Below are 12,260 nucleotides of genomic sequence, written 5' to 3'. Positions count from 1 at the left end.
ACAAATGGCATATTGTAGAGCTTTGGACTAAGTCTTGTTTTCAAAAAGTTGTTGAGTCTCTTATCTAGGTATGGTCATAAAGGCATATTCTGTATCAGTCATACAAGAATATCAAATGTCATTGGACTTTGAAAAATTTTCAACTATTTCACATATCACATTATTTTGTCAATACGGAATTTAATTTTGTGTTTGATTTATTCTATCCAGAATGTGGAGGTGTATATAACAACAATGAACCCTCACATTTAAAAAAAAGTACAAAACAGTCTCAATTAATAAATAATAGGTTTTATCTATAATCTACTTAATGGAGGCAATTTTTATAAAACAAAAAATGTATACAATAGATCAATTGAAATTTAAAATTAAACAACAGCAAGTTAAAATGAGCATAGAATAAATATTACCTGACATCCGGAATGGTTTCTGTTACCTACTAAACTATAATTTCTAATTCATGAAAAGATAGCGCTCATAAGTATGTATAAATAAATGAGAAAACAAAGAATTATTGTTTTCTTTTTCTGTGGATTCAGGAAACTTGAACGGCGTATTAGAATTCTGTGCAGTGTCATAACCTTACAGGGTTGCAAACATTGAAGGTGCTGGTTACATGTAGAATAAATATATTTCAATAAACTATCAAAACATCTGCTTTCCTTTGACCAACTGAATACCAGGAGTATTTACAAATTCTTAGTGTTACCTAATTTTTCTAGCACTGGTTTGGGAAAGAATCTTTGATCTCATAATTTCAGAATGACAGGAATTTAAAATGTATATAAGAACCTCTAAATCATATATATTTTAAATAAACATTAAAATGCTCTAAACTTTGAACTATTACATGTAGTTATGTAGGAATTATTTATATATTTTAATATGTACTATATCATTTGTATATATACATATTTAATATGTATAATAATCTTTTAATTATTTAATATGTATAATAATCTTTAGCAAACCATTAGGAAAAATAATTAATTTTTGGTTCAAATATAATACTGAACTTTCTGAAAGTTTGAAAGTGCTTTGTTGAGTCAGCTCTATAATTTCATTGATTTTTTTGTTGTACATAATATGACATTTACACACGGAGTTATGTTTTTTCATTATTCTTGATTTAAATTCGTTATACAATTAGAATAGGTAAATTGAAATGCAGTTTAAAAAGATGATATTTGCATAGTAAAGTGATAAATATTTATAATTCAAGGAGAAATTTCCAAAATTGATCTTTTATTGTCACTAAAATTTTTTAAAAGAGTAATTATTTTTTAAAAATATTTGTTGTGTGTGACCTATCTATGTGTGGACATAGACAATTAAAATATAATTGTTAAATGTCTTTGGGAAAAGGAATTCATACAATGCAAATTTTTGTTTTGTTCCAAATTTGTTTTGCAGTCTTCATTTTTATTCTTGTCTCTTCAGTCTCCTCATACAGCCTCACATGTTTTTACTTGAGTTACAGGTACACAATGTGAGCATGGTTAAAGACAGAAAATTTAGTCTACTATCTCTACTTGTGTTTGGTTTGCTTTTTTATTTCGTCTACACATCATAATTATTCTTTGATTTTTCCCTCCTTAAATAATTAGACCATGTTTATCTCCTCCTTCAGAATTGCACCATTTTCATCTCACTATACAATGAGTATTATATAATGTTTACAGATACTGTCACTTTGTATTTCTGCCTCATTTTTAATTTGTGCTTTTTTGGAGAGTTCTGTACAGAAACCTCTTTGACACCACTGAGTGATGATGGTCCTTCTGAAGTTAGTTCATTTTCCTTTTTTTAGCTGAAAAGTTAAATTGTAAGCTATCCACAAGCACAGCTGTTGTACTACCATTTTAGTGTTTTTTTTTTGTTGTTGTTGTTCTAAAATATAGCCATTTTATACTAACCACATATATGGAACCTATACTATTTAGCATGTGTTCCTTTTTTACTTTGATTTAAGTTCAATGTATACTTCTCCAATAATGTATAATTTTTAAAAGATCAGTTAGTATACAATCTTTGGTGTTGAAATTCCTAGAAGTCATAAGTGGAAATATAAACATTTCTTTAACAGACAGACATCAGAAAACCATTTACATTTACAACACTATTTTAGAGATTCTGTAATTAGATAGCAGGGATAATAACATCATTATATGAGATTGCTTATATAATTTGTTGTCAGTGTTATAATTTGCAGATTATAAAATTACAAAAGATCAAAATTTGTTCATAATTTGTAGGTTATCAAATTACAGAAGATCAAACTATTCACCAGAAGGGAATCTCCTATTCAGTTTTGAGAATTTAATATAGATTTCACTAAGATATTTTCACTTTATAGTCAATTCACATGGATTAGTTAAATTTAAACACCTTAATGATAGATTTTTGAGAGACGTAGAAACAATTTTAGATTGAAATTGGAAATTGGTAAAGGGAACACAGCATTTGTAAACATTCAAATTTTTGGATCTTACCTACACTTATGTCATATCTTTCTGTTCTTTATTTCTTTTGATGTAAGAATAAAATAGTTACAAGTCTAGAATTTCTTTGTGAAACTTATAAAACTAGATGTTTCAGAATTCAGAAATTTCTGATTTTATAGAAGTAATACAGTACACGTACCAGCAGGATAACTCCAGCTTGTTCTGGGGCTACACCCATATTCAAATACACTAATCTTTTTGCTGCAGAGATATGTATAAATATTTACACACAACTGACTATAATATAAAAGATACAAATAATCTTACTTTACTTAGGGCTTTGCTGGAAAATGCATTCTTTGAACACATACTTTTTTTTCTTTTTGGAGATACAAATTGTGTACTTGTAGAGCAAAGATGGAAAACAGTTGATCTTAGGGGATTTCTGTGTAGTTGTTTGAATTTATAAGACATGGAAATATCTTATATACAATAAACTATTTAAATATAAAATTTTACTATAATTATCACATTATGATAAAACTAATTTTCACCTAAATCAGATTTATTGTAGATAAAAACCAAGACATCTAAGACATATCAATGAAGTGCAGGAAGATCCAAACTAGGTTTTAAGACAATAAATCCTGGCTTTATATTTATTAAACATGTCATGCATATGATATTCCATGGATGGTGTCCAAGCATATAGAGTTTGGCTGGACCTAAGACAAAGCAATATCGAGCTTCCAGGTAAAATAAATCTGTTTGTTTTATTGCTGGCCAAAGTCCTGATGAGTATTGGCTACTATCACCGTTATAATTTTTAATAATTATCTATCAAATTGAATTGACCAAGCTTGCGATGTGGTGGTCCAGTCATGGGTTAACACTAGATACACTCTATATATACCTAACTTGCATTCTTATATAATCTATATAAATGCTGATAACCATTCACATGCTGACAAGAAACTAAGTAAGAAATGGAAAATAAAGCATACTAATGTATGATTCACCAATTAAAAAACACATTCAATTAAGAGTTTGAAATAAATTATTCAAAAAGTTATGGTTCAGAAAAATGTTTTTAGGAGGTATTCTGAAATTGTTTCAGAGAAATTAATAAAATCCCAAATAGTGTTACATACTTTACAGTTTAAGAGATTTATCTAATAAATTCAGTATTTTACTGTTTCTTTGATTCTTGTCTGCATGTATTTATTCTAGCAATTTCCTGTGGGATACCTAAAGCTCCAAAAAATGGAGGAATACTTACAACAGACTACTTGGTAGGAACCCGAGTTACCTATTTTTGTCATGATGGATACAGATTATCATCTAAGGAACTTACCACTGCTGTATGTCAATCAGATGGAACTTGGAGCAATCATAACAAGACCCCTCGCTGTGTTGGTATGTGTATTAAGGAAATTTCATCACTTGTATTTCTACTGGCATCTTATATGATCTGAAATTTTATGTATTGTTTAAATTTTAGAACTAATCCCTTAAATAAGGTGTGATGTCTAACAGGGAAATAAAAGTTAATTTAGCTGTCAGGTACTATAAATAATTGGAAGATTTTGCACTAATTTTTGGAAACTCTAGAATATTTATGTCCAAAAATTGAAGTGATTCTTCACTTTATATAACAAAGTTTCATTTATTTTGTAAAAAGTAATTTATCGATCCACACGTTTTTCAATGCACAGGCTCTTGAACTTTTTTTTTTTAAGTTTTCAATGCACAGGCTCTTGAACTTTTTTTTTTAAGTTTACGTTAATAAAATTATATTTCAATACATTCAGTTGTGATTTTTATAAGGATTAATGATGCTGCTGAGATGATCCATAACTTTCAATTTTTGTCAGTATTCTCTAGGTTACCTACATTTAGAATATTTCCCATTTCTGTCATTACTACTTTAAAAGGTAAAAGAATGTTATATAATGATGACATAATTCTGATAAAATATTTGGTAGGAAAAGAATTGGACAATGTTGGTTTAAATTAGATAGAATAGACATGGCTGACTTATTAGCATTTATGTTTTTGGTTTTTGTATAGTTGTTACATGTCCAAGCATCAACTCCTTTACCTTGGAACATGGAAGATGGCGAATTGTGAATGGCTCCCACTATGAATATAAAACCAAGGTAGTTTTCAGCTGTGACCCTGGTTATCATGGGTTAGGCCCTGCTTCTATTGAATGCCTTCCTAATGGTACGTGGAGTTGGAGAAATGAAAGACCATATTGCCAAAGTAAGTATAAGCTCTGCTAAACTTATTTCATAAGCTATCTTTGGTGATTGAATTGCCTGACTGTTTCCTTTAACAAATACACTATAGCAATAATGAGATAATGTTATGTCAACAGTAATTTATTCTGATTACACTTTAAAAATTTCTATTTTCTTTTTTAAATTAGTAAATGCTTATGTAAAAAGCATAGGCTTTGGTTTCAGAAATCCTACGTTTGAATTCTAAATGTATCACTTACTATGACAACTAGATAATGTTAATTGCATACTTACAACTACCCAAGCACTGCTTTTAGCCCTTTTCATGCATTACTTTATTTATTCCTTAGTTCCAATCCTGTAAATTAGTTGATATTATTAATTTTATCAAAAAGGAAACTGATCCCAGATTTAATCATTTTACATAAGTCACAAAGCCTATAAATGGTAGAGAAATGGGATTCAACTCATGCAGTCTGACTACAGCCTCTGGCTTTTAATCACTATCTTATATAATGTTTATTTGTTTAAATCCAAATATCTTAAGCTAGAAAATTACTGCAATGCCTATCAGTTGTTGTTATAAAGATTTAATGGTGTGATGTGTTGAAAATATCAGCTAGAATCTGATTCACAGCAGGAGCTTAATAAATATTTATTGGATAAGATTGAACATATTAAGTCATTCTATTCCCATGTATTCTTACATTGCAATATAAATGGCCAATGTCTAAGTAGATAAACTAATTGAACATAGGATATTCAGATGAAATATCTTAAACTCTCTTTGAACTTCCTTCACTACATTTATTATTTACTTTGTGCCAGGAAATATGGTAGGCTGAAAATTCATCCTTTATTTTGTGTCCAACACAACTCTGGCATTTATGGCACAGACACTGATAATTTATAAAAAAACTAAAAAAGGAAAAAGAAGTCTAATGATGAATAAAAAGTTTAACAGGGCAGACAGCCATGTATGTGTAATAAGTACACAGGCATCTACTATTCTATTAATAGTCTATTTTGCAATTTATTTTCTTAATCTCAATTTAAGCATAGGGTTTTGAGGTTACCCATTTTATAATTATATCAATGAATTAAAAATCTCAAAAATATATATCTAAATTATATTTAATATTCTAAAAATATAGATCTGTTTGGTAAAATTTTGCTCTATTTCTTTGAGATTTCTCCCAGGACTTTCCTCTGCTTTCAGCCTTATTATTCTTCCAGTATAATTTTTTTAAAAAAAGGTGTATAGGATAGAGATATTTCAAGGAGCTAGGAAACATTATCTACAACAGATACATTAATCACACATTCAACAAATGTTTGTCTGGTTCCCTTGTGTTCAATCCTCTATTATGTAGAAAGGTTTAATTGATAAATAAGACCAGGTTCTTGCCCACAGCTAAGAATGAGGACCAATGAGGACTCAATCACAGTTCATTGAGAAAATGGAAAGAATAGTAATTTTTCAGGTCCTCCATTTACTCATGTTTTACATTAAAATAATGTAAATATTAGTATTGTTAATATGAATAAATATATGTACCTCAAGGGATTATTTTGGGGAGTAGTTCAAAACAATCAGTACATTTAAAAGTTTATATACAATTATTCAAAGTTTGAAAATTTTCTATTTGTCTATGTAATGACCATTTAAAGCCTAGAGCTGAAAGCTGGAGCTGGAGCCAGAAGAAAGCATCATAGGCTGGTGGTTAAGGATGGGATTCTGGGTTTAGACTGCTGGGTTTAAATTTTGATTTAGCTATTTGCAGACTGTGTAAACTTATTAAAGTTACTTGACTTCTATGTGATGATATCCTAGTGTATAAAACTCAGATAATGACTATACCTACCTCATAGCGTTGTTTTGAGAATTACATAAGTGAAAGCACTAGTAATGGTGTCTGGTACAAAATAAGGACACAATCAACATAATGTGCTGTTATTTTTATTCTATAACAATATTTTATTTTTCGTCTTTAAATATTAATCCATAAGAGCTGTGTTCTGAATGTATTAACAAGTCTGTTAATCTCTTTTTCATTTTTTTGAAAACTACAAATAAAATGTGAAATATAATTATATCTAATGGTTCTTGTAAGAATCAAACGACATTTTACATGGAAAGCTCTTTATAAACTGTAGGGTTCTCAACAAAAATAATTATAATTACTATCTTAGCATTGTTTTAGATAATGAGGAAACTTTGGTTCAGGTAGGTCAAAGGGATTGTCCAATGTCTCTTGATAAGTCAGAGAAAGATTTTGGACTAATGAGTTATTTGCCCTTCAATCCTGTTTTTTTCTTTTTTTCACTACAACCTGCTGAGTGACCAGATTGCCTAAACAAAAGATACAAAGAAAATAGCTTCATAAAATTTCTGGTCAAGATAGCAGAGTAGGGAAATGCTGTTCCTGCCTCCTCTCATGACCACGTTTCAAAATTACAACTAAACTATAGAACAACCATCATAGAGAATCATCTTAAATCTAACTGAACCAAAGCCCTACAATTAAAGACATACAGAAAAAGCCACCTGGATACTGGTAGGAGGGGCTGAAACACGAAATGGGCTAGTCCCACACTGCATGGGGCCATTAAAAATTGGGAGGGATATCTCAGCTGTGGAGGTTCCCCATGGAGAAGTGAGGGTTGCCAGCCTCACACCATCGTCTGCAGCCCAGGATTTTAGTTCTGAGGAGAGAAATCTCCACAATTTCTGGTTGTGAAAACCAGTGGGGATTGTGTCTGAGTGAGACAGAGGGCTCCTAGAGTCCCAGGTGATCCTCTTAAAGGGCCCACACACGGACTTACTCACTGACGGACTCACTCGCTCTGAGTTCCAGTGCTGGGACAGCAGCTCAAAAGGCGCCAATAAAGGGAGGAACTGAGTTGTCTGGTTTCAGGAAAGGGCTGAAGGGGCAGCTTTCTTCCTGACAGTAAAACTGCTGGAAGCCATTGTTTCTTTGTTGAGACCTCCCCTCTCAGGCATGCATTAACAGGCACTTGCCATACCTGAGTCTCCATCAACCTGGCTACTAACACCATTTATCCAACCCACCCTGGTGATTATGAGATCCTGCCCCACCAAACTTTTGGGCTCATCCAAGCCACCTCCAGTAGCTTTTCTGTACAAATGCCCTGCCTTGGCTTATGCTACAGACTTTCCTAAAATCTCTCAAAGGGTCACAGAATTCATAAAAGCAGCATCTGGCTTTGGTATGCCCCTTACCTCTGGGTGAGCAGCCCTAACCCAGGCACTAGCAGCAGATGGCCTTAGTTTTAGCTTGACCTCTTAAGACACCTCTAAGTGCTGCACAAATGGTGGCCATTTGTGGATTGCTTCGTGGCTCATGCCAGGTGACCCTAAGCAGGGCACATACTACGGATAAACTTGACCTGCAGTGGGTACCCTCCTAGGAGGCCACAGGGCTGGCATGCCCAGTAGCAAGCTCTAGACCCTGTAGGAGATTCATCAAGCTTCCTGCAAGGATGACACATCCAATGGGAAGATTGGGCAGGCACCAGAGCCCTTCTAAAGTGAATCCTGCTGTGTAGAGTCAGCCTCTGAACCACAGCTCCTCCACTGTATTCACAGCCACTGCTCACAACCAATCAGCCTGAGGGGCAATCCCTTCTACTGATGTGCAAACAGCAATGAGGGCTCAACTACAACACAAGGGACACACAACCCACAAAAGGGACACACCTGGCACACCTAGCTCTGGTGACAGAGCAACTGCACCACTGAGCCCCACAGTACACTTACTTCATAAAGCCACTCTACTAAGTCAGTGAGATGTAGGAGCCCTACCTGAATCATAGAAACAAATACAGGGAGGCAGCCAAAATGGGTAGACAAAGAAATATGTCACAAATAAGAGAACAGAACAAAGCTCCAGAAAAAGAATTAAAAATGGAGACAAGCAATCTACCAGATGCCAACTTGAAAAACACTGGTTATAAGGATGCTCAGTGATCTCAGGGAGAACTAGAACAAAGAGTTAAGAAACAGAAAAATGGAGATAGAACATAAAAAAGAACAAGTCATAAACAAAGAATACAATAACTGAAATGAAGAATACATTAGAGACAATCAACAGTAGATTGGATGAAGCAGAGAATTGAATCATTAGTTTAGAAGATAAGGTAGCAGAAAACACCCAATCAGAACAGCATTAAGAAAAGAGAATCCAAAAATATGAGGACAGTTTAAGGGGCTTCTGGGACAATATCAAGCATACCAACATTTGCATTATAGGGGTACCAGAAGAAGAAGAAGAGAATTGAAAACCTATTTGAAGAAATAATGATGGAAAACTTCCCTAATCTGGTGAAAGAAATGGATATCCAAGCCCAGGAAGCACATAGAGTCCCAAACAAGATGAACCTAAAGAGGCCCACATCAAAACATATCATAATTAAAATGTCAAAAGTTAAAGACAAAGAGAGAATCTTGAAAGAAGCAAGAGAAAAATAGTTAATTAACTAAAAGGGAGCTCCCATAAGACTGTCAGCTGATTTCTCAACAGAAACTTTGCAGGCCAAAATGGAGTGGCATGAAATATTCAAAGTGATAAAAAGCAAGGATCTATAACCAAGATTATTCTACTTAGCAAAGCTATCATTTAAAATTGAAAGAGATAAAGAGCTTCCCAGACAAGATAAAGCTAAAGGAGTTCATCACCACCAAACCAGTATAACAAGGAATGTTAGAGGGACTTATTTAAGTTAAAAAAAAAAAAAAAAAAGATAAAAAACAAGAATAATAAAATATCAATACCTACATATTTGTTAACAATTACTTTAAATTTAAATAGGTTATATGTTCCAGTCTAAACACATAGGGCTGAATGGATAAGAAAACAAAACCCTTACATATGCTGCCAAAATCGTTAAATGTGCTGCCTACTTCAAATTGAAAAACACACAGACTAAAAGTTAAAGGATGGAAAAAGATATTTCATAAACATGGAAAAAAACAAAAACAAAAACAGCAAATCGGGAGTAGGAATACTTATACAAGACCAAATAAATAAATAAATAAATAAATAAAACTTTAAAATAAAGGCTATAACAGAGACAAAGAAGGACCCAGTAATCCCACTTTTGGGTATTTTTCCAAAGATACCCAAAATGCTATATCAAGGGACATCTACCTTCATATGCTCATTTCAGCATTATTTACAATATCCACGATATGAAGTCAACCTGGGTGTTCCTGAATCCAAAAATGGATAAACACGAGGTGGTACAAATATATACAATGGGATGTTACTCACCCATGAAAAAATAGAATGAAAGCTTGCCATTTGCAACAACATGAATAAACCTAGAGGGTATTGTGCTGAGTGTAGTAAGTCAGACAGAAAGACAAATATCATATGATTTCTCTTATAAGTGGAATCTAATATCATATGATTTCTCTTATAAGTGGAATCTAAAGAACAAAATAAACAAATGAAACAAAAGAAAATAGCTTCATCACTTGTCACTGTAACAGAGGTTTTATGGGAATTTCAAGAGGATACATTTTAAATTATGTCATTATTTTCTCTATATTTTCACACTCATTCAAACATGTTTTACAGATGTCAGTTTTAATGTGAATATGTCAAATCATAGGGAGTTCAAAACATTAAAAACGTGGTTTTGTTACAAGTGCATATTGACTATGTTTTTAACTTTTTTATTGTTTTGAAGTTATTTCCTGTGGAGAACTACCTACACCTCCAAATGGAAATAAGATTGGAACTCAAACTTCATATGGCTCCACAGCCATTTTCACCTGTGATTCAGGATTCATGCTTGTGGGCTCTGCTGTCCGGGAATGCCTTTCTTCAGGTCTTTGGAGTGGATCTGAAACCAGATGCCTAGGTACAGATTTTGAAGTCATTTTAACCAACCTCTTCCCCATTCCTCCTTCCCAACCCTCCCCCTGGAAGGAAGGCAGCCCTTTTTCCGTAATATGAGGTGACAGCTGATATTCATCAGTAAGGATTCTAAATAACTTGATATTATTTAACTGGAAAAAAAAAAAAGTCTCATAGTAGAAAAGCTAATAAACAGATGACTCGTAAAGCTAATCTACTAGTATTCCAAATGAGACTCTTATGGCATTAAGGAGAGACATTGTCTTTCAAGCCTGGTGAAAATAAAAAGGTGAACACTAATTGCTGATAATTATATGTCTGCATGCTCAGCTGGATTAATTGGTGTAGCAGTTAATTCATTGTAAACCATAGTCAATTCTCTTTTCACCTATTTGCTTAAGGTTAAAGATGAAAGAAGAAAAATAATTTCCACATTTAAATATCTTCGTTTTTATTACACAAGATTTTAAACATGTGTAATATTACTTTTCATTGAAACTTTAAATATATATATTTTTAAACTTGATTTTAGGGCTAATAGGATTTTTTCCCTTTAAGGTTCTTTGAATTCATTATAAAAAACTGCATTAAAAGAAACCGCACTAGCCTTTTCTTCCTTCACCTCCTCTTTTATTATTAAAATAACATTATGATTTATACTTTATCTCTTTTTTCAAAGATTTCAATAGTTTCTTTAACATTACAAGAAGAGTATAATTTATATGCCTTGTTTTTCTCTGAAATGATAACATCTGACAGCCAGTGTGGAATTAGGTATAATGGAAATTGTTCTAATTGTTTGCTTGTCTGTTGGGAACAAGACATAATCTTTTTGTTTACTAATTTAAAAATTGTTGATTATTATGAAGAGGGTATTGCAACATTTGTACAATGTTTTCTCTCTAAAATTTTACTTTTAAAAAATATGATGCATGGCAGAAAAGTCTATACTTTAACAATTTAAATACATATTGTTTTGCTCGTATACTTGAAAATATTCATGGTAATGCAATTATTATTTGAAACTTAAAAAGTATAGCTAGAGGTTTCGGTAAAATTCTTTTTCCCCCCTCTTAGGCATATTTGTTAATAGACATACTTGGAAACCTAACAACAGTGGTTTCTTTATAAGATCATATACATGTAAATGTGTATAAAAAGAAAATAGTAAATAATTACATATATATTAATGTAGGATTAAATAATCAAACTGTTTCCTAATAGTTCTTAAACTGATTTTGGTTATGCTGATTTCAATGACAGATTACTTAGTTCACTCATAAATTTGAAAATGTATATGTAAACTAAATCTAAAATATTGTATTTTATGGCCCTATGCCCTGATGAACTGTTATTGTATATTATTTATTGAATATTGTATAGAGAGGGGGGTTTTATTCTATTTAGAATTCTGAGTCAGTTCTCTGAAGAGTCAAGCATAAAAGGAATATTTATGAACAAACATTTCCTCTCAGTCTGTGAAGACAACATCATCATCCATTACTAAGGACATAGTGTTGACATCAGATATAAATTTTAAAGAATGTTGGTACTGGTAGTAGGGAAGTGTAGTTGCCAAACAAGCAAATCCTAACTAACATCTTATGCTTGGAATGAGCTTTTGAATTCATGTAGTCCAGTCATTCTTCTCACATGTGAAAGTGTTTGATTGAATTTACCAGTGACAA

At 32.2% G+C, this 12,260-nt stretch overlaps 1 protein-coding gene across 1 annotated transcript in view; it reads left to right on the top strand.

The window, feature by feature from the left end:
- Positions 1–12,260, top strand: part of CSMD3 (CUB and Sushi multiple domains 3) — a 1,093,095-nt gene that overhangs the window by 1,004,220 nt on the left and 76,615 nt on the right. Inside the window, exons 51-53 of the mRNA XM_033126920.1 lie at positions 3,675–3,860; positions 4,515–4,709; positions 10,403–10,576. Coding sequence (XP_032982811.1) covers positions 3,675–3,860; positions 4,515–4,709; positions 10,403–10,576 — 555 coding nt within the window. The remainder of the gene's footprint in view (positions 1–3,674; positions 3,861–4,514; positions 4,710–10,402; positions 10,577–12,260) is intronic.

Source organism: Rhinolophus ferrumequinum, chromosome 14 (genome assembly GCF_004115265.2).
Source record: "Rhinolophus ferrumequinum isolate MPI-CBG mRhiFer1 chromosome 14, mRhiFer1_v1.p, whole genome shotgun sequence".
Taxonomy (NCBI): Eukaryota; Metazoa; Chordata; class Mammalia; order Chiroptera; family Rhinolophidae; genus Rhinolophus; species Rhinolophus ferrumequinum.
The sequence above is the reverse complement of the archived record's forward strand: the minus strand, read 5'-3'. Positions and strand labels throughout refer to the sequence as shown.